Raw genomic sequence first — 22,494 nt, forward strand, 5'->3', positions numbered from 1 at the left:
GGAGGGCTTACTGGATGCCCTCAACATCTGGAAAGAGGGAAGTAATGAACAGATTCAGGTGGATGATACTCCTTGCCCATCAGTGTACATCTAATTGAGGCTTAGCATCCTTGAAGTCTGGTCTCCACTTAAGGAGGATCCAGGCCTGCCAGTCCGTGATGGAGATGATATGCCGCTTCTGCCACACCAAGGTCCCAAGGCCAATTAACACTAACAGAGTGAACGCGCGCAGGCGTGAACTGAGCAGTGGCAAGGGACAAGAACACAAGGTAGAGACCAAGACCAAGAGGATAGTGGTCAGTGTGAGAAGCAGGCTTATGAATCTGAACAAAAAGTCTTTGGGACGGGTTCTGACACTGGCCATCATCTCCAGTTGGGTAGCTTGCTGTAGAGTTTCTAGTTTGGTTATTCTGCTCTTGAAAGTCTCCATTACATCCTGTAGGTAACAAACATATATTCTCACCAGAAGAATGAACAAAAATGTACTTATCTAATTTAGTAAATTCATTTGCTTAGGGATGTTCAAAAAGTACTGTTGAGACACTTCTTTTTCTGCTTTATCTCTCTCTCTTTTCTTATTTATTTATTTATTTAAGACAAGATCTCACTGTATAGTTCCAGGTGACCTGAAACTTGTTATGAAGACAAGGCTATTCTCAAACTCAGAGATCTGCTTACATCTTCCTCCCAAGTCCTGGAATTAAAGGCCTGTGCCATCCCACCCAATGAGTTGAATCTTTTAGGAAAGAGAGAACTTCTAGGACATACACAGCAAAGACAAACAGTTACTGTGGAGCTCTAGGCTCAGGGGTCCTGGTCCTTGTCTATTGCTGAGACTGAGGACCTAGGTAGGAGCTATGAGCGTGAAAGGACTGAGGGGCAGGAAGCTAGACCCAAAAAGGAGGTTCCCAGAAGCTTCCCCTCTACCAGCATGGCAAATATCTCAGTAACCCTTGGGCTTGTCAGGCCTTACCCCTGAGCTTTAGGTCACAGACTCCAGGCTATGGTGAAGCATTAATCTAATTAATCTTAATCAATGAAAAACCGGGAGTCAGATATCAGGATAAAAATCTTGAAGATCAAAGAACCAGGAGCAGCTGCCAGTTGTTTCCTTCCTCTCTTGTTCCTCAGTCCAAAGAAGCCAAAATCCTGTCTCTATCTCCTGAGTGCGAGGATTAAAGGTGTGTGCCACCACTACCCAGTTTCTATGGTTAACTAGTGGCTAGCTCCACCCTCTGATCTCCTGGCAAGCTTGATTTGTCAGTACACAAACAAAATATCACACAACACTATGGCTTAGTAATTGCCCCTACAGGATCAGAAGCAGAGTCCAAAGTTCACAAAGCAGCTTGGCTGCATGGTGAGAAGTGGAGCTCATACAGACATGCAAGGTAGACACTACTCGTTCTAAAGCAAAGGTGCAGGTTACTACTGCACCATCAGGGCAGGCACAGTTAGAAGATCTTCTCTTGTCTTGGCTTGGGAGCATATATGCCCCCTTCCCCCAGCCCTTTCTCCCAGATTCCCTCACCCATATTTCCTTGGCTCTTTCATAGGACAAATAGGCCATTTTCTCTTCAGTGCATGCCAAATGCTGTTTAAGGTGGCAGATCTCATCCAGGTATCTCTGCAAGTGATCATTCACCTGTTCTTCCATCAGTGATTGTCTAGAAAGTAAGAGAGAAAATAACATTCCCTCTGTAGCTTACTCAGAGCTCATGCTGGCAGAGAGTACACTGCAGCTGGATTTACTACCCCCACCCGCACCACACTGCCCACTAGAACTCAGTCAAAGATGACTGCTTCTTCTACCTCTGCCTGAGAACAGTTACACAAATACATATTATTTACAATTACTCTCTAGTAACAGTTTTACCAAATGTTCCATATACTAGAAAATATAGAAAAGAAAATTTAAGCTATCAAATCCCCCAAACATTACCAGGAGCAGTGTTGAGGATGCAGTAGTTCCTCCATAAATGTATATCTATTATAGAGCATGGGAAGTCACAAAAGATCACAGAGTAAGTTCCATTTGTATGTAATGTCCATAAACATGAACAAATAAGTGGGTGCCAGGAGCTAAGAATCAGGGTGACAAGGAGTGACTGCTAATACGGTTTATTTTTTTCAGAGATAATAAAAAAGTGAGGTTAGATAATGGATCAACTGTGAATGTACTAAAACCCCACTAAAACTGTGTACATGGGTGGGAGAGACAGAATTTCACCCTGTAGTCTAGGTTAGCATTGAACTTGTGATCCTCCTGCCTCTGCCTCCTGAGTGCTGGGATTACAAGCATGTATGACTAAACCAAGCTGAATTGTATACTTTAAATGAATGAAATAAAAAGGATGTGAATTATAATTTGATAAAGTTATTCAAATAAAAGCAAGCATTGGATTGTATTAATGGTTACACAACTCAGTAAATTTAATGAAAACCACTGAAATGCAATTAAAATGGTGCATTTTATGACATGCAAATTATATCTCAACACAGATATTCAAAAAATGCAAGCAAAAATACTACCTGTTAAAAAAAGAAAAAAATACTACCTGTTATGTATACAAACATAAATAAGAAAGTATTATAGCATGCATGGAAGAGATTAGCACCCCACTGAGGGTAGTGAGGTCAGACAAAGGACCTGGAGAAAAAGGTACCAGGAGAAATGATTAGCATCCCATTGAGGGTAGTGAAGTCAGACAAAGGACCTGGAGTAAGAGATACTAGGAGAGTGCCTGCCTCTCTCTCTCTCTTTCTCTCTCTCTCTCTCTCTCTCTCTCTCTGTGTGTGTGTGTGTGTGTGTGTGTGTGTGTGTGTGTGTGTGTGTCTGTCTGTCTGTCTGTCTGTCTGTGTCTGTGTCTGTGTTACTGTGGATGAAACCTGGAGTCTTGCACAAACTAGGCAAGCACCTGACCATTGAACTACATCCTAGCTAATACAACTGAATCTTTTGAAGTTTTATTTCTTCTTTTTAAAAGGCTTTGAAGGAAATGTGTGGCAAGTGTTAAGATTTTATTTACAACAGAAAAACTTTTTTGAAGTTCCTCTTCTGGACCCCATGAAGGACAGGCCAGAAAACAGAAAACAGGCTACCAAAGAGGACTCCCTGATCCTTTCATTCCAGGCAGATCAAAGGAAAGTCTGATCTGAGTTAGAATTGGTGACTCCTCCATGAAGCCCATAGGAAGGCAGAGTTGCCACCCTGTGAGGTCAGGGAAGGGAGTCATACTCTTGCATGCTAGGCCCTGGATTCTATCTCTAGTACCACAAACAATCAAAACAAAATTTTCAAAAAAAAAAAACATTACTCTAACACAATTTATTTCAGAAATACAGTCTTGGCCATTTCTGAGAACTGGCTATTGGCATGTTGAATTAGAACCCAGTGGCTTTCACCCTGGAGCAAGTTAAAAACAGAAAGCTAGATACAGAAAGGGCCATGTAGAACAGGCATAGTAGTATCACCCTGAACCCAGGTCAAAGTAAAGCCATAGGGAGTAAAAGAAAAGTCATGTAAGACAAGAGAGTTCCCATGATAGTTGACTCACCTAGGAGCCCAGGTTAGAACGTGTCTGAAAGGGTATAATAATAACAAGCATCAAATATAACTGGATAGTGAAATCGGCAATGGACATAGTGTTGACAAGACTAGGAAGAACACCACTTAGGAGCCTGAGGCAGGTGATTATACAGGAGAAGCGGAGTGAAGGCTGGAAAACTGAAGACTGGGGGTGGAGTGGTTGGATAGAAAGTCATAAGGGTGGATGGAAACAACTCATCAGTAGTCTGTCTGTGGACTAATAGAATCCAATAAAGTATGTGGAATGGCAGTCACATGAAAAACACAGGATGCCTAATATCTCCAAGCCCATGTGGTGTCACACCTCTCCGATTCCAGTACTTGGAAGGCTAAGACAGTAGGATAAATTTAAAAGACAGCCTGGGTCACATAATGAGAACCGTCTCAAAACAAATATAGCTCACAACTCTCTGTAACTCCAAATCCATGAGATCTGACACCTCCCTGAAGACTGCACTACATGATGCATGGGAATTCACACAGGCAAAACACCCATACACATAAAATAAAAAAATAAAATCTAGCTCCTATCCTTCATTAATGGAGCTTCTTTTTGAAGTAGATTCAGATCATTACAAAAAGCCACAACTACTCAAAAAGCAGAGATCAATTGATGGTAGGTGCTTGTCCCCAACTAATACACTGCAACACTATCCTTACACTTAAGCCTCAGGGAACATGGTGGAAGAAGTGGCAGAAAATTTTAAGAGTCTGAGGACTAAAACGGGTGCTTCAAGATAGTCTCTCCTTTAAAAAGAAAAAAAACAACGGGTTGGAGAGGGAGTGCATCTAGGAAGAGATGGGGAAATAGTGAGGAATGAATATAATTAAGATACATAAATTCCTAATAAATAAGAAAAATACATAAAAATAAATCGATAGATTTGGAGAAATGGTTCAGGACTGGTTCTGTGATCATTTCACCATAGGATAGAGTATCTCCAACACTTGGTTAGACAAGTCATTGAATTAATTTGTGTTTAGAAGGGTGAGAATATTGATAACAATGTGTAATATTAAGTAATTAAAAAGTTTGCTAAATTATCATTACTATGAAGTGGCAAGATAAAGATCTCAGTGGGTTAATGAAGACTAATGAACAGATAACACAGGGATGAAAAACTCTGGGAATTTAGGCAAGGGCAGTGACAAGATAACTCAGAGCTTGAAGATGCCAGGAAAACGGAACATCATGAAGGGCTGGCAAAGTTTCTGCTGTGACTATGGTGCAATTAGCTAACAGGGATGGAGTAGAGGTCAAGTCCAAAGTGTCTAATGGGATTCTTGTCCCTTCAACCCCATTTGGCTCTGAATAATAACCCTGCCAGACTGTGCTACCTCTCCTTACCCCACATAGGGGTTCCATGTCAACTGGCAGCAGATTAATCAATCCAACCTTCTCTGTTCTCTCTTCTCCCTCATTACTTTCTTAGATGTTCAAATCATCAGCTTGTGCCTACTGAGCTTTCTTTGAGAAATCCAGAATTTCATTAAGCAACATTTGTAACATCTTGAGGCAGTGTGAGGAAGAATGAGCTACAGAACTTGGCTGACATATTCCCACTTGTAAAGGTCATAGAAAATAGAAGAAACCAGCAAAAGAACAAGAAGAAAACCAAAGGATTCATAGAAAGAACAACATTTAAAAAGCAGGGCTAAGGTGATTAAAATCATACACAACATCATTGCAGCAAGACCTTTGACCACCAAAACAGAGCAACTTCCAGGATAGTCAGGTCTACACAGAGAAACCCTGTCTCAAAACAGAATCCTATAAACTCCAAAAAAAGGAGCCAGAGGAAGATAAAACTGATCATATTCAAAACATCACCATCTAAACAGCAGCAACTGATAGACCAGCTTGACTCCATTTTAAGATTAGAAGCCATCTTATTACAAGGTCAAAATAAGTTCATTCCTATTTTTTGTAAAACTTAAGTTTGACAGTATCTTGACCATTTTCTGGGATTTGACATGTTCCATACCCTCTACTCTGACCATACTCTGACCTCCATTCTGATAAAATAAGGTGTTCTGCCAAATAATGTTGAGATGTTCTGACAAGTTCCACTGTAACCAAAAACCCTTGGAAACTTCCTAGCCTTGACATTTTTGAGCTATATAAGTCTCATTCCTAAGAGGAAAGTTCATAGCACTAAGTGCCCACTTAAAGAAAACAGAGAAAGCTCACATTGGAGACTTAACAGCCCACCTGAAAGCTCTAGAAAAAAAAGAAGCAGACTCACCTAGGAGGAGTAGAAGACTGGAAATAATCAAACTGAGGGCTGAAATCAACAAAATAGAAACACAGAAAACAATACAAAGGATCAATGAAACAAAAAGCTGGTTCCTGGAGAAAATCAACAAGATTGACAAACCCCTATCCAAACTAATCAAACGGCAGAGAGCGAATTTGCAAATTAATAAGATCAGAAATGAAAAGGGGGGACATAACCACAGACACAGAGGAAATTCAGAGAATCATTAGATCTTACTACAAAAGCCTATATGCCACAAAACTGGAAAATGTAAAGGAAATGGACACTTTTTTAGATAAATACCATATACCAAAGTTAAACCAGGACCAGGTGAACAATCTAAATAGACCTGTTAGTCGCGAAGAATTAGAAGAGGTGATCAAAAACCTCCCTACCAAAAAAAAAGCCCAGGACCAGATGGTTTCAATGCGGAATTCTACCAGAACTTCCAAGAAGCCCTAATACCTATACTCCTTAATGTATTTCACAATATAGAAACAGAAGAGGCATTGCCAAATTCCTTTTATGAAGTTACTTTTTTCTGTTTACAATGCTATTCTCTCAGTCCTTGCTTTAGGGAGATGCCCTGTCAGACAGAAAATAAGGTTGATTAATTTGACCAAAACTTTTTGTCACAGTGGTATTTACTCTCGTTCAGTGGTATTAATACAGCCTTTTCAACACAAAGAAAAACCAGAATAGATTGTTTTCCAAATGTATAGTATTTCAAAGAAATAAATCCTAACCCAGAAATCTATGCCCAGCAAAGACATCCTTTAAAAATAAAATAGGGGTAAAATGACTCTGCAGGTAAAGACAAATGCTGCTAAGTCTGACCACCTAAGGTGACATAGTAGGAGAGAACTGACTTCTGAAAGTTTCCCTGTGGCCTCCACATGTGCCCATATACACATAGAAATAAATAAATGTGCCCATATACACATAGAAATAAATAAATGTAACAAAAACTATTAAAAGAAGAAAGAGAACTGAGCATGCACATCCATCATTCTTTGTCTCTTGACTGTGGGTGACCTTTAAGCTCCTCCTGCCATGATTTCCCTGAAATGATGAACTTTACCCTCAAACTGTGAGCCAAAATAAGCTCTTTCTCCCTTGAGTTTGTCAGGACTTTTTTAATCACCACGACAGAAAAGGTAACTAGTAAATCAACTCCTTGGCAGCATTCCAGGATGAGAAAGCCAGACAATTCATAGATAGTAATTGTGCATTATAAAGAGCTAAAGAAAATAGTGCTTCTCGACCACACTACTGTACTCTACACTCCTATTTTTAACAAACAATTAATTTAAGCAAAAGGATGATATTGGTAAATCTGAGGATCCCCATAAAAGTGGAGGGAGAAAACTGAGTCCATACAACTGTGTTCTGAACTCCTCACATGTGCCCCTCCAATTATTCACTATATGACAGTGGTAAATAAAGTAAAAAAAAACTCAAAATAAATCAAAGACCTTAATATAAGACCTGAAACCCAAAATTTTTTTTAAAAAACCACTTACAGAACTCAAGAAATGGTCCAGTGGTTAAGAGTACTTGCTGCTAATTTTTCATAACTAGAACCTGGAAACAACCTAGATGCCCCTCAACCGAAGAATGGATAAGGAAAATGTGGTACATTTACACATTGGAGTACTACATAGAGGAAAAAAATGGCATCTTGAAATTTGTATAAAAATGTATCGATCTAGAAAACATCATATTGAGTGAGGTAACCCAGACCCAGAAAGACAAATATCATATATATTCACTCATATGTGGCTTTTAAATATAAAATAAAGAAAAACCAGCTTGGAAACAAGTATTGCTATTTTAATCTTTGACTAAAGCTATTCAGCTCTAGCAGAGAGGATGCTAGACCTGACCTAAATCCAGGATCCTCTCCTGAGTGATTGGGGATCTCAAATTGCCTATCTGACAGGATTAGTATTTATAAAAAGATATAAAGAGCTCTTATAATTCAACAAGAGAAAGACAAAACTATACAGCCTGAAAATAAGCTAAAGACTTCAATAGGAATTTGATAAAGAAAAATGTACAAATGGCCATAAGCAGATAAAAAAGGCTCGACATCACCAATAACTAGAGATTGAAATGTTAAGTTACAACTTCTCTTCTCATATACTTAGGGTAATGGCTCTAGGAGGCAATTTGTTCCTCATGTAATACTTGGAAATGTCTGGAGAAATCTTTGCTTGTCACAAACTGAAGAGAACTGGCAGGCTAAAAATGGTTCCCTAAAAGATAGCCATGTCTTAATCCCCAAAAGAGTCCTTCTAGAAATGATATAGTTAAAGATACTGAGATGTGGAAATTATGTGGGTGGACCCTAAATGTAATCATGAGTATTCTTTTCTTTGTGTGTAGCACTGGAGATGGAGTCCAAGGATTATGTGTGATGTGCAAGTGCTCTACCATAAAGCTAAACCACTAGTTCACATTCAGTCTTGGGAAGATAGAGATTAAACACACATAGAGAAGGTCTTGTGAAGACAAAGAAATGAGAACTTTGAAGGGCTATGTGTAGTGGCATTCTCTATTCCCAAAACTTGGCAGACAGAGGCGGGAGGACCAGAAGTTTCAGGGTCATCCTCAACTACATAGCAAGTTTAAGAGCAGTCTGAGAGATGTGAAACCGTGTCTCAGAAAGTCAAAACAAGGAAGACAGAAAATGAAAAGAAAGGAGAGGAGGGGAGAGACATAGAGAGGAGAAACAGAGAAATGAAGAGTGATTCCAGTCTTGGAGATATGACCACAAATTAAGGTATGTAGCACCACCAGAAAGCAGAGAAGGCAGTGCAACCTTGCTTAGTAAAACTAATTTTAGATGTCTAGCCTATAAAACTGTGAGAGAATAAATTCAGATTATTTAAAGCACCAAGTTGGAGCATTATGTGATGGCAACAAAAGGAAGCCAAGGTAGGATGGTGCTATTGGCATCTGGTATGTAGAAGCCATATGTAGTACCAATCATCTTACAGTGCCAGAGAGGGCACAGAGGGTCAGGGGCTGGCTCCCTGCTACTTCCAGCCAGTACACCTCACCTATGAGTAATGAAATTCCTCTGCTTTCTGCTAAATTTTAGCTTCACCTTTTCTTTAGGTATTCCCTGACACAAGAACCCCAACATCTCCTAGAGAATGGTTATTTTAGCTTATTGCCACTCTTGGTTTTGTTTCATTTTGAGTCTTGCTATGTCAACCCAGTTGGCCTCAAAGTCATAGTGATTATCTTGCCTGTGCCCGAGTTCTAGGTTTCTAACCACACTTGGCTTAGGGCAACACTTAACAGATACCTTAATACCAAATTATAAGAGGAAAAACAACTACAATGATAAACATTACTGTAGCTGCAGCTGCTTGTGGTGTAACTTCAGCACTTAAAAGGTAGAGATGGAGGATCAGAAACTCAAGATCATCTTCAGCTACAAGTTTGGGGCCAGTCTTAAATACAGAAAATCCTTTCAGACAATAGCTCCTTTTGAGTACAGATTTAACTTTGTTAAATGTTACAGAACTTTCAGTTTAAAAAATTTTAGTTGGGCTGAGTGGAGCTGGCTCAATGGTTAAGAGTACTAACAACTCTTCCAGAGGATCCATGTCCAGATAGCCAGCACCTACATGGTGGTTAACAACCTAGTTCCAGGGGATCTGATGCCGTCTTCTGGCCTCCATGTCCACTGCATATATATGGTGCACAGACATATATGCAGACATCTAGACACATAAATTTTTTTTTTAAAAAAAAGAAAGCCAGTGTAGCATATAGCATAAGTCTTCAAGCAAGCCAATGAGCAGCATTCTGGTGTGGGAAAGGGGTCTGTATTCTGTCAATTACATTTTAAATAAATGTTGATTGGCCAGTAGCCAGGCAGGAAGTATAGGCAGGACAACTAGACAGGAAGTAGAGGTGGGTCAATGAGAACAAGAGAATTCTGGGGAAAAGGAACCCCATTCCTCTGCAGTTGTGACCTTACCACAGAAGAAGCAAGATGTGACTGCCTTGCTGAATAAGGTACCAAGCCACATGGCTAGCATAGACAAGAATAATGGGTTAATATAAGTTAAAAGAGTTAATAAGAAGTCAATCAGTTTATAACTAATGTAGACCTCTGTATGATTTCTTTGCGACTTAACGGCTGCGGGAACTGGGCAGGACAGAAACCACAGACAACAGCATTCTTTCATGATTTCTGCTTTAAGCTCCTGTTTGAGTTCCTACCCTCACTTTCCTCAATGACAGATTGTGTCTAACCTGGCAATGTAAGCCACATGAATTCTTACTTCCTCTAGGGTAGTTTTGGTTAGAATGGGGTTTTTTTTTATAGCAACAGAAAATAAACTAGAACACAGGGTCTGTCACTGAACCTAGAACTCACTGATTTTGTAACACTACCTGGTCACCAAGCCCTAGTGATTCTTCTGTCTCTGTTACCCCAATACTGGGATTATAGGAATGCACCACTATGCCCAGATTTTTATCTGATTGCTGAGGATCTGAACTCAGGCCTTCATACTTCAACAGCAAGTACTTTACCCACTGAGCCATCTCCCTTGCCCATTAAATAAACAATGTCATTATTTATATGGAAGTTTGAAAGACCCCACATAGCCAAAGCAATCTCGATTTTTAAAAAAAAAAAAAAAAGAATGTTGAAGGTATCACCACACCTGATTATAAGGAATGCATTACAGAGCTATAGTAAGAAAAAAAAGATGGTACCATATAGAAACAGATATCAATGGAATAGGATAAAAGACTCAGATATAAACCCATGCAGTTATAGACATTTGATTTTGACAAAAATGCAAAAAAAAAATCTTATGTTAGAAAAAGAGCCTCTTAGCCTGGCAGTGGTGGCGCACGCCTTTAATCCCAGCACTCGGGAGGCAGAGGCAGGCGGATCTCTGTGAGTTCGAGGCCAGCCTGGTCTATAAGAGCTAGTTCCAGGACAGGAACCAAAAGCTACGGAGAAACCCTGACTCGAAAAATCCAAAAAACAAAAAAAAAGAAAAAGAAAAAGAGCCTCTTCAACAAATGGTGCTGTGAAAATTAGAATAATGAAACTAGGTTCCTATCTCTCATCCGGTTTTTAAAAAGTCAATCTCAAATAGATCAAAAACCATAATATAAGACTAAAACTACAAAAGGAAAGGGTAAAGAAAATGCTTTAAAACATAGACATGGGGGGGGACTAGAGAAATGGCCTAGTGGTTAAAGCACTGGCTGTTCTTACAGAGGACCGGGGTTCAATTCCCAGCACCCACATGGTGTCTCACAACTGTCTGTAACTCCAGATCCAGGAGATATAATACTCTCATGCACATAAAATAAAGTTAAATAAATTGTTTTTTAAAAAGATACATAGTCGAGGTCTTTCTGAATAAGACCATAATTCTGGAAAAAATAATGTAAACAAATGACAAATGGGACTTCTTAAAATTAAAAGGCTTTCTATACAGCAAAAGAGAGAGTAATTGAGTGAAGATATAGCCTGTAGAATGGGAGATCTTTGCTAGATATACATCTGACAGATGATTAGTATCTGTAATAAACAAAGATTTTTTTTTTTTGGCTTTTTGAGTCAGGGTTTCTTTGAGTAACCCTGGCTATCCTGGCACTAGCTCTTTAGACCAGACTGGCCTCTAACTCACAGAAGTCTGCCTGTCTCTGTCTCTCAAGTGCTAGGATTAAAGGTTTGCACCACCACCACCCAGCCTACAATGAATTAAAAAAAAAAACTTAGAAGAAATCAAACAATTCAGTCGGTGTTGATGAGGGCGCTTGGTAAACAAGCACTCCCCTATTGGAGCTCTGGGACCTACATGGTGGAAGGAAGAGAACAAACTCTTGCAAATTGTCTTCTGACCTCTGCTGTGGAACAATCTTTTTTAAACTATGACTATTATTCTCATTGGTTTAAAAAAAAAGGTGACAGCATCCTCCTGCAGCTTCGGTGGAACTCTGACACAGCTTGCTCCAATACTGAAGGGACTTAAGAGGTGAGTAAACAGCCACAGGACAGGATGCCCCACTCTCTAGGACCTACACAGTGGGACAAACCCCCGGGCTCCTCCCCCACCTCCCTCGGCTTTTCTAGCCAGCCAGCAGAGAGTTTCCTACAGCTGGGCTCCCCCAAAACCGAAACACATCCAGTGTCCATCCAAACTACTAGCCACACCCCACCCCAAACCCACCTATCCTCCTGCAATCTCTCTCCAATATTGAGGGGACTTTTTTTTGTTTTTTCGAGACAGGGTTTCTCTGTGGCTTTGGAACCTATCCTGGAATTAGCTCTGTAGACCAGGCTGGTCTCAAACTCCCAGAGATCCGTCTGCCTCTGCCTCCCAAGTGCTGGGATTAAAGGCGTGTGCCACCATCGCCCGGCTTGAGGGGACTTAAGAGGCAAGTGAACAGCCACGCATCAGGACACCCCACTCTATAGGACCTTCACAGTGGGACAAAACCCCAGGCCCCTCCCCAACTCCCTTGGGTTTTCTAGCTAGCCAGCAGAGAGTTTCCTGCAGCTAGGCTCCCCCAAAACCCAAACCCAATCAATGGACCCCCCAAGTGACTAACCACACCCCGCCTAAGAGCTGAGAGCTTGCTATAAAACTGAGGAGACCAATAGCTATAACACTGAGGGGACTAAGAAAGAGCACCGAAAGCAAACCAGGAGAGAAGACCAAGAGAGCAGGCCTATAGAGACCTCAGAAGCTTTCTGAGACAGACATTGACAGAACAGAGCAGACCGGAGGGAAAAAAAACTCCCAAACACTCAGATAGCCACTGCAAGGATTGGACCAAGAATCAAAGACACTGCTCACCACATTTGAAGAAAGACATGGGTAGGTGTCAATGCAAGAATTCCTTCAGCAACCTAAAAAGCAACATGGTAACACCAGAACCCAGTGGTAACACAACAGGAAGACTTGATCATCTTAACCCAGAAGAAGTAGAAGAAAACAACTTTAAATGTAAATGCTCTGCGTCCCCTCCCCGCGGGTGGCTTAGTTCGGCCTTGGCTCTGCTGGGCTTCCTGGCCTTCCCCCCCCCCCATTGCTATTTATCAGCCTGGTGTCTGCTCCAACTTTCGGTTTTGAGTCAAGTGTTTCAGTCTTAGGACACGTGGACTCAAGTGGACTCTTTCGCCACCACTGGCAGGAACTGGTCATTGCAGGTAAAAAAAATTTTCTTTTATAAATAAAATGTCTGAAAACGTTACTATTCAAGACTTTAACAGAATTTTTGAGTGTACCATGTGGGAGACTTTACAGGAGGTGTCTGTCATCCCACATCTATGGATCTTTCTGGGATTCGTAGTTTTCCTTGGTACTATGTGGTTTGATAATAGAAATATGATAAAGTCTTTATGAGAAGAATCCAGGATTCTTAAGGCAGAGGTTGAATGTTTAAAAACAATTGAGAATGACAACAATCTTCTCAAGAATCAGTTTGAAGTTCTCCAGGAAGAGAGCAGATCTTTGTTTAACATGACTTGGTCAACTGAGCAAAATTTAGAAAAGGTACAGGCTGATGTTAAGGAGAAATTCATTACTATGGAACAAGGAACAGCTAATTGGGATCGTAAGCTTCAGTCCCTTTCTGTAAGAACTGAAACATTAACTGAGAGAATCAAAACTGCTGAATGTGACAATCGAATTTTGTCTAAAGCTTATGACAGATTGGCGGAAAGATTGTCAATACAAGAAGGCACAATTCATGCCATGAAAATTATGTCCAAAGATGAGATGTTATCTCTAATGGACAAACTTCATACTTTAAAATCCTCAATGAAGGCTTTGGAACATAATTCTGGACAGGAGATTCAGACATTGCAGAAGGCAATGGTGAATAGAATTGAAAAGATTGAGGAATTTCTAAATTCTGATGAAGAAGAGCAAAGGGTAAAAAGGCAAATTTTAACTTCATCTGTGGGTAAATCCCTCTGGGACAATTTCCATAAAGCTCTACCTACAGCTCTACCTGCCTTTCCAGTAATAACAACAGAGAAGGTGATTGGTTCCAGAAACCCTAGGGTCATCAAGGAAGATACATGGGAGCCTGTCCGTATGAATGATCTCAAAGAAATTAAACAGGCTATCATGACTTTTGGGATACACGCCTCTTTTGTTAAAGAGATGCTAAAATCTTGGGCCACGACAAGCAGAGCAACCCCCTCAGACTGGCTTCAGCTGAGCTCTGCGGTACTTGAGAGTGGACAGCAATTGAAGTGGAAATGCTTATTCAGGCAAGAGGCTAGACTTTTAGAACAGCAGGAAAAAGCGAAGGGAATTGACATTTCCCTAGATAAAATTCTAGGTGAAGGGCTCTTTTCCGACCCTCAGTAACAAGCTAATTTGGATGAAAACACACTCTCCATGTGTACTACAGCAGCCTTAAGGGCTTGGGACAGGGTACATTCCCAGGACAGAGAATGGAATCATTTGTCAGAGTTAAACAGGGTCAGAGAGAACCCTTTAGTGACTTTTTACAAAGACTAACTAAGGCTGTACAAATAGGGATATCTGACCCAGAAGCAAGAATTATAATGATTGAGTCTTTGACTTATGAAAATGCAAATGTAGAATGCAAAAGGATTTGGGGGCCTTTAAAGCTCAGATCAGCGCCCTTGGAAGAATGGGTCTTACATACACTGAATGTTGATACATTTGACTATGGCACTGAAGCATGGGTAGAAGAAGCAATTTCCAATGGTAAAAGGAGACACCAGAATACCAAATGTTTTAATTGTGGCAAAATGGGTCATATGAAAAGGATCATAAAGAGAACTTCTTGGAGCCATGAAATGGGACAGAATAAGAATAATTATATACTTGATAAACTTTCTTTGCCTTTACTCATATCTGTGCCTTTTTTTATACGTCACTATATGTCCTTGTTGTTAATGTTTAAATTTCCCATAACAAGCAACAACTTTCCCTACAGTAATCTTTAAGGTTTCCAGGATGAAGATGGGGCCCCACGACATCAACTCAATCTGGTTTTTATGACGTCATGAATATTTTTAAGCGCTAAAATTAGACCTGTTTTTTGGTACCAGCTGCACCATTTCGAATGGTGCACATTTTTGACAACACTCTGGCCAGACCTTCTCAAAACGCTCAGAGAATAGTTATAATTTTCTTAGGTCAAAGGTTAATTTGGGAATTTTACCATCATTTGCTTTCACAGGAGCCCCTAAGAAGAACGTCATCCCCATGTCAGCTAGAAGCAATTTTAGAGGACGACATCCCTTCTCCCAACAGAGTTTGCCTTCAGGGTTAGGGACATCTTTTAGTGGTTGGTTCAGGGTTGAGGGGATGGAGAGATATTTTATGGAATTAGAGGTATTTTCGAAAAAAAAAAGGATTAACTGGTTTGATGGGATGATTGGTATTTGTGAATTACTGTTTTTAGAAAATTGTATTGGTACTGTTTCCTGTATATTGATATATTGAATATTGAATGTGAGTGTTCCTACCTCTATTTTTGTGTAAGAGTATGCTTATAACTTTGTCTATATTGTATTGATACATTTACCATATTACAATGTACATTTCTACCTCTGATATTATTTATATAATAACATTGTTTACAGTTGAAGATCATGTCTTCATATATTGCACAGTTGTTTATTCCTTTAGTCTTCAAGTTAGATAGGTATTGAGAATTATATGTTTGTCATATTTATTTTTAGGTTAATCAGGTCTTTTAGATACATAGAGATTATATTTAGTATAAATAGTATAATCTTTAGCCTCTTCGAAGAGCTGTAGAAAATGGCCTTTAATCTAACCTAGAATTCTGTGCCAACGAGACACAAGTACTCCTGGCAATGCCACTCTACTCCCGAGAGAACGTTGAGGACCAAAGACACTCCACTGGGAGCTTGTCTTCTTGGCAGAACTGGCCTTTTGGTTAAGAAAAGCCCATACCTCAACTACTGACGAAGATATGAAACAGGATTGTCTTATCTTGCCAAGACAGGGTAGGATAATTCTAAGAAAGCTCCTTGCATTTATAAATGGTATGTCAGTTATGTTAGGCCTTAGCCAAAGTTGGTTGACTCAACATTGCAAACGAGACTTTGGGTGATTGCCCAGGTAGTCAGTTGTCTCTGTCAATTGTTGCACATTTTGGATATCTCTTGTTTGTTAAGTAATATTTATTCCATTCTCAGATCTTTGACGGAGTTGAAGATTATATAAGTGTAGTTACTCTCTACATTATTTAGACTCCTTGAGATAGAATGTCTAGCAAAACTTTTGTCCTCAATATTGCTTGTTATATTTATTATTTGTTATTATTGTATATAGTTGTATTTGGTTTAGTTCTGTCTTATTTAGACAAAAGGGGGAGATGTAGGGTTAAGCCCAGCCTTAGGGGGCGTGTTTGCCTCAGACTAATGTTTACCTATAAATCTGCTGGACATGCGCCCAGCCGCCCCTTCTGCTTCCTGTTCTCCGCAGGAACCGTGGTACTGTAAGTCTATTTCCCCATTAAAGCTGTGTATATTTTTTACAATCTGTCTGCATTCATTTACGCCGCTACAAAGAGCACCCACATATGTGAAAGAAACTTCACTAAAGCTTAAATCACACATCAAAGCCCACATTCTAATAGTAGGAGACTTCAGCACTCTTCTCTCACCAATGAACAGGTCAACCAAACAGAAATTAACAGAGAAATAAGAGAACTAACAGATGTCATGAATCAAATGGACTTAACAGACAGTTATAGAACATTCCACCCAAACACAAAAGAATATACATTCTTCTCAGCACCACATGGAACCTTCTCTAAAACTGATCATATACTCAGTAACAAAGCAAACCTCCACAGACAGCAAAAAAATTGGAGTAACACCCTGTGTCTTATAAGATCACCACGGATTAAATTTAGAATTTAACAACAATACTACTTTCAGAAAGCCTACAAATTCATGGCAATTGAACAGTGAACTACTGAACCAACCCTGGGTCAAGGAAAAAATAAAGAAAGAAATTAAAGTCTTCCTTGAATTCAATGAAAATAAAGACACAACATACCCAAACCTATGGGACACTATGAAATCAGTGCTAAGAGGAAAGTTCACAGCACTAAGTACCCACATAAAGAAAATGGAGAGAGCTCACATTATTGACTTAACAGCACATCTGAAAGCTCTAGAACAAAAAGAAGCTGACTCACCAAGGAGGAGTAGAAGACAGGAAGTAATCAAATTGAGGGCTGAAATCCAACAAAATAGAAACAAAGAAAACAATCCAAAGAATCAGTGAAACAAAGAGCTGGTTCTTTGAGAAAATCAACAAGATAGATACACCCTAATTCAAACTAATCAAAAGGCAGAGAGAGAACATCCAAATTAACAAAATCAGAAATGAAGAGGGGGACATAATAACAATGGGGAAATTCAGAGAATAATTAGGTCATACTACAAAAAAAACCTGTACTCCACAAAGTTGGAAAATGAAAAAGAAATGGACAAATTTTTAGATAGATTCCATATACCAAAATTAAATCAAGACCAGGTGGGCAATTTAAATAGACCTATAAACTGCAAGGAAATAGAAGCTGTCATCAAAAACCTCCCAACCAAAAAAAGCCCAGGGCTGGATGGTTTTACTGCAGAATTCTACCAGAACTTCCAAGAACATCTAATACCTATACTCCTCAAAGTGTTCCACATAATAGAAACAGAAGGGACATTACCAAACTCTTCTTATGAGGCTACAGTTACCCTAATACCAAAACCACACGAAGACTCAACCAAGAAAGAGAATTACAGACCAATCTCACTCATGAACATTGATGAAAAATTCTCAATAAAATACTGGCAAACTGAATCCAAGAACACATCAAAAAAAATTATCCATCATGATCAAGTAGGCTTCATCCCAGAGATGCAGAGCTGGTTCAACATACAAAAATCTATCAATGTAATCCATTATATAAATAGACTGAAAGAAAAACCATGTGATCATTTCATTAGATGCTGGAAAAGCATTTGAAAAATTCCAACAGCCCTTCATGATAAAGGTCTAGGAGAGATCAGGGATATAAAAAAATATATCTAAACATAATAAAAGCAATATACAGCAAGCCGGCAGCCAACATCAAATTTAATGGAGAGAAACTCAAAGCCATCCCACTAAAATCAGGAACAATACAAGGCTGTCCACTCTTTCCATATCTCTTCAACATAGTTCTTGAAGTTTTAGCAATAGCAATAAGACAACAAAAGGAGATCAAGGAGATTCAAATTGGAAAGGAAAAAGTCAAATTTTCATTATTTGTAGATGATATGATAGTGTATATAAGTGACCCCAAAAACCCTACCAGAGAACTTCTATAGCTGATAAACACCTTCAGTGATGTGGCAGGATATAAGATCAACTCAAAAAATTCAGTAACCCTTCTATACACAAATGATAAAGAAGCTGAGAGGGAAATCAGAGAAACATTACCTTTCACAATAGCCACAAATAACATAAAATATATTGGGATTAACAAACGAAAGAAGTGAAAGATCTACTTGACAAGAACTTTAAGTCTTTGAAGAAAGAAATTAAAGAAGATACCAGAAAATGGAAAGATCTCCCATGCTCTTGGATAGGTAGGATAACATAGTAAAAATGGCAATCCTACCAAAAGCAATCTATAGATTCAAAGCAATCCCCATCAAAATCAAAATCCCAACACAATTCTTCACAGACCTTGAAAGAACAATAATCAACTCCATATCTATCGCCATGCACAAAACTCAAGTCCAAATGGATTAAAAACTTCAATATAAATCCAACCACACTGAAACTGATAGAAGAGAAAGTGGGAAATAGCCTTCAATGCATGGGCACAAGAGACCACTTCCTACGTATAACCCCCGTAGTACAGACACTGAGAGCGACAATAAATAAGTGGGACCTCCTGAAACTGAGAAGCTTCTGTAAAGCAAAGGACATAGTCAATATGGCAAAAAGGCAGCCCACTGAATGGGAGAAGATCGTCACCAACCCCACATCAGATAGAGGACTGATCTCCAAAATATAAAAAGAACTCAAAAAATTAGACATTAAAATTCTAAATAACCCAATTAAAAATGGGGTACAGAACTAAACAGAGTATTTTCAACAGAAGAATCTCAAATAGCCAAAGGATACTTAAGGAAATGTTCAACATCCTTAGCTATCAGGAAAATACAAGTCAAAACAACTCTTGGGTAGGAGAAGCAGTTTCCAAAGCAATGAGGAGACATCAAACTGCCAGGTGTTTTAATTGTGGTAAATTAGGACATTTGCAAAGGGATTGCAGGCAAAGAATTTCTAGGAATAATATCTCTTCTGGGAATGACAAAAATAGGAGATCTCGGCCTTCAGGTATATGTAGGAGATGCTGTAAAGGCCGGCATTGATCCAACGAATGTAGGTCAACAACAGACAGACGGGGCAATCCGATATCATCGGGAAACTCCTTGGGGGGCCTCTCACAGGCCCCCAAGCCAACAGTGGCCCAGTCATTCCCAGTCACAGTGGAGAACGTGCATCACCAAGAAAATTAAAAGCTCCAATTTCTGCTGTAAAAAGTAATACTGGTCTAAATGATGAATTACGTGTGGAGGATGAATCAAAAAACCCAGTAGGACAGAGTAAACGTATATTTTGGCAGACTTCTATTAATGATCAAAGACCAAAGCTAAGAGTCTGTATAAATGACACTTTTATTGAAGGCTTATTAGACACAGGTGCGGATGTAAGTATCATTAACCCAGAATCTTGGCATCCAAATTGGCCTCTTCAAGAGGTAGATGTTCAGTTCCTGGGAATTGGAACCCTATCTCATGTAAAACCAACCACAAGATGGGTTGAATGCATAGGGCCCGAAGGGCAAATAGGAAGACTAAGGCCATATATAGCCAATATTGCCATAAATTTATGGGGCCGTGACCTGCTACAGCACTGGAATACCCAGATTAACATTCCTGTAGTTCCAGGAACTCATAATTCTGGGAAAGATATGATGAGGTATTATGGAAAAAGGTCACCAGCCATTCAGGCTGTACAAGAACATACAGCAAATACCAAACCTTTAGAGGTACCAACAGCCCTACCTTTAAAATGGCTAACTGAGAAGCCAATATGGATCAAACAGTGGCCTCTAGCTGAAGATAAATTACAGGCATTGGAACAGCTGGTGCAAGAGTAACTAGATGCTCACCATATTGAAGAATCAACCAGCCCTTGGAATTCTCCTGTGTTTGTTGTAAAAAAGAAATCTGGTAAATGGAGAATGGTGACAATCTAAGAGCTGTCAACAAAGTAATTCAACCTATGGGCCCACTACAATCTGGAATTCCTTTGCCTTCTCTGTTACCAAAAGGATGGCCTCTTATAGTTATTGATTTGAAAGATTGTTTTTTCACTATACCGTTACAAGAAAAGGATAGAGAAAAATTTGCCTTCACAGTGCCTACTTATAATAATTCTCAGCCTAATAGGAGATATCAATGGACTATTCTCCCACAGCATATGCTCAATAGTCCTACATTGTGCCAATATTTTGTAAGTAAGCCATTGGAAATAATTCGTAAATAATTCCCCAAGTCCATAATTTATCATTACATGGATGACATCTTGTTAGCTGATTCAAATAAAGATACTTTAGAAAGGATGTTTGAAGAAGTAAAGAAAGTCTTGCACCCACACACTGAGGCAATGGGGATGTTCTATTGGGAACTCACCAAGGCCAGCTGGTCTGGGGCTGAAAAAGCCTGGGATAAAACCGGACTCTCTGAATATAGCGGACAATGAGGACTACTGAGAACTCAAGAACAATGGCAATGGGTTTCTGATCCTACTGCACATACTGGCTTTGTGCGAGTCTAGGCAGTTTGGATGCTCAACTTACTAGACCTGGATGGAGGTGGGGGTTCCTTGGACTTCCCACAGGGCAGGGAACCCTGATTGCTCTTCGGGGCTGATGGGGGGGGTAATTGGAGGAGGGGGAGGGAAATGGGAGGCAGTGGGGGGGAAGAGGCAGAAATCTTTAATAAATAAATAAATTAAAAATAAATAAATAAATAAAAAAGAAAGTCTTGCCTAGATGGGGATTACAAATTGCCCCTGAAAAGATTCAAAGAGGAAATTCTATTAATTACCTAGGTTACAGAATAGGGTTAGAGAAAATTAAAACGCAAAAGGCACAAATTAGGAGAGACCGGTTAAAGACTCTTAATGACTTCCAAAGATTGTTAGGAGACATTTCCAGTCTATGACCAGCTGTTGGGATAACACCTGATCTAATAGTTCATTTAAACAAAACCTTAGATGGTGATAAAGATTTGAATAGTCCAAGAAAACTGACAGCTGAAGCAGAAAAGGAACTGACAATGATTGAGGAAAAATTACAGGAGGCACATGTGGATAGGGTGAACCCAAATCTTAGCTGCATCCTAGTCATATTGCCTTCCAGAATTTCTCCTACAGGGATTCTAATGCAGAGGGAAGATATTATTTTAGAGTGGATATTTATACCTAATAAACCAAGTAAAAAATTAAAAACTTATGTGGAAAAATTCTCTGAATTAATTATAAAAGGTAAGCTGAGACTTCGTCAACTAGCAGGTATAAACCCAGCAGAAATTATAGTGCCTTTAACTACTGAAGAAATAAAAAAGTTATGGGAAGACAATGAACCGTGGCAAAGAGCTTGTGCTAATTTTTTGGGAGAAATTAATAGCAACTATCCCAAAAGTGGTAGATTTAACCTCATAAAAAGAAGTTCTTGGATTCTTCCTAGAATTGTACGTGATGCTCCAATAACTGGAGCCCGTACGTTCTATACTGATGCAAATAAATCAGGGAAAGCAGGTTACAAGTCAGATGAATTGAGTAAGGTGGAACAAAGCCCTTATAATTCTGTCCAGAAGGCAGAATTATATGCCATTCTTATGGTGCTAAGGGATTTTAAAGAACCTCTTAATATAGTTACAGATTCACAATATGCAGAAAGAGTTATCTTGCATATTGAAACCGCCGAATTTATACCAGATGACACAGAGTTGACTTCATTGTTTATCCAGGTACAAGACATAATCAGGAACAGGCTTTGTCCGATGTACATAACACACATCCAGTCCCATACAGGTCTGCCTGGTCCTCTAGCCCAAGGCAACGCTGAGATTGATCAATTATTGATTGGAAGTGTGTTGCAGGCTTCAGAATTTCATAAGAAGCATCATGTCAATAGTAAAGGCCTAAAGAAAGAATTTTCCATTACTTGGCAACAAGCTAAGGACATTATAAAGAGATGTCCTACTTGTTCTTTCTATAATCAAACACCGTTGCCTGCAGGGAGTAACCCAAAGGGTATTAAGAGAAATGAAATCTGGCAGATGGATGTGTTCCACTTTATGGAATTTGGTAAATTAAAATATGTACACCACACCATAGACACGTATTCAGGTTTTCAATGGGCTACTGCCCTGAGCTCAGAAAAGGCTGATTCAGTAATCACACATTTATTGGAAGTTATGGCCATCATGGGTATACCTGCACAAATAAAGACAGATAATGGTCCAGCATATGTATCTAAGAAAATGAAACGCTTTTTTGATTATTATAATAT

General features: G+C 39.4%; 1 protein-coding gene across 1 annotated transcript in view; it reads right to left on the reverse strand.

The window, feature by feature from the left end:
- Positions 1-79: 79 nt before the first annotated feature.
- Positions 80-22,494, reverse strand: part of Tex28 (testis expressed 28) — a 31,158-nt gene continuing 8,743 nt past the window's right edge. Inside the window, exons 3-4 of the mRNA XM_075958672.1 lie at positions 1,532-1,667; positions 80-436 (exon numbers count right to left, since the gene is read on the reverse strand). Of these exons, the coding sequence (XP_075814787.1) occupies positions 80-436; positions 1,532-1,667 (493 nt within the window). The remainder of the gene's footprint in view (positions 437-1,531; positions 1,668-22,494) is intronic.

This window comes from Microtus pennsylvanicus, chromosome X, assembly GCF_037038515.1.
Source record: "Microtus pennsylvanicus isolate mMicPen1 chromosome X, mMicPen1.hap1, whole genome shotgun sequence".
NCBI lineage: Eukaryota > Metazoa > Chordata > Mammalia > Rodentia > Cricetidae > Microtus > Microtus pennsylvanicus.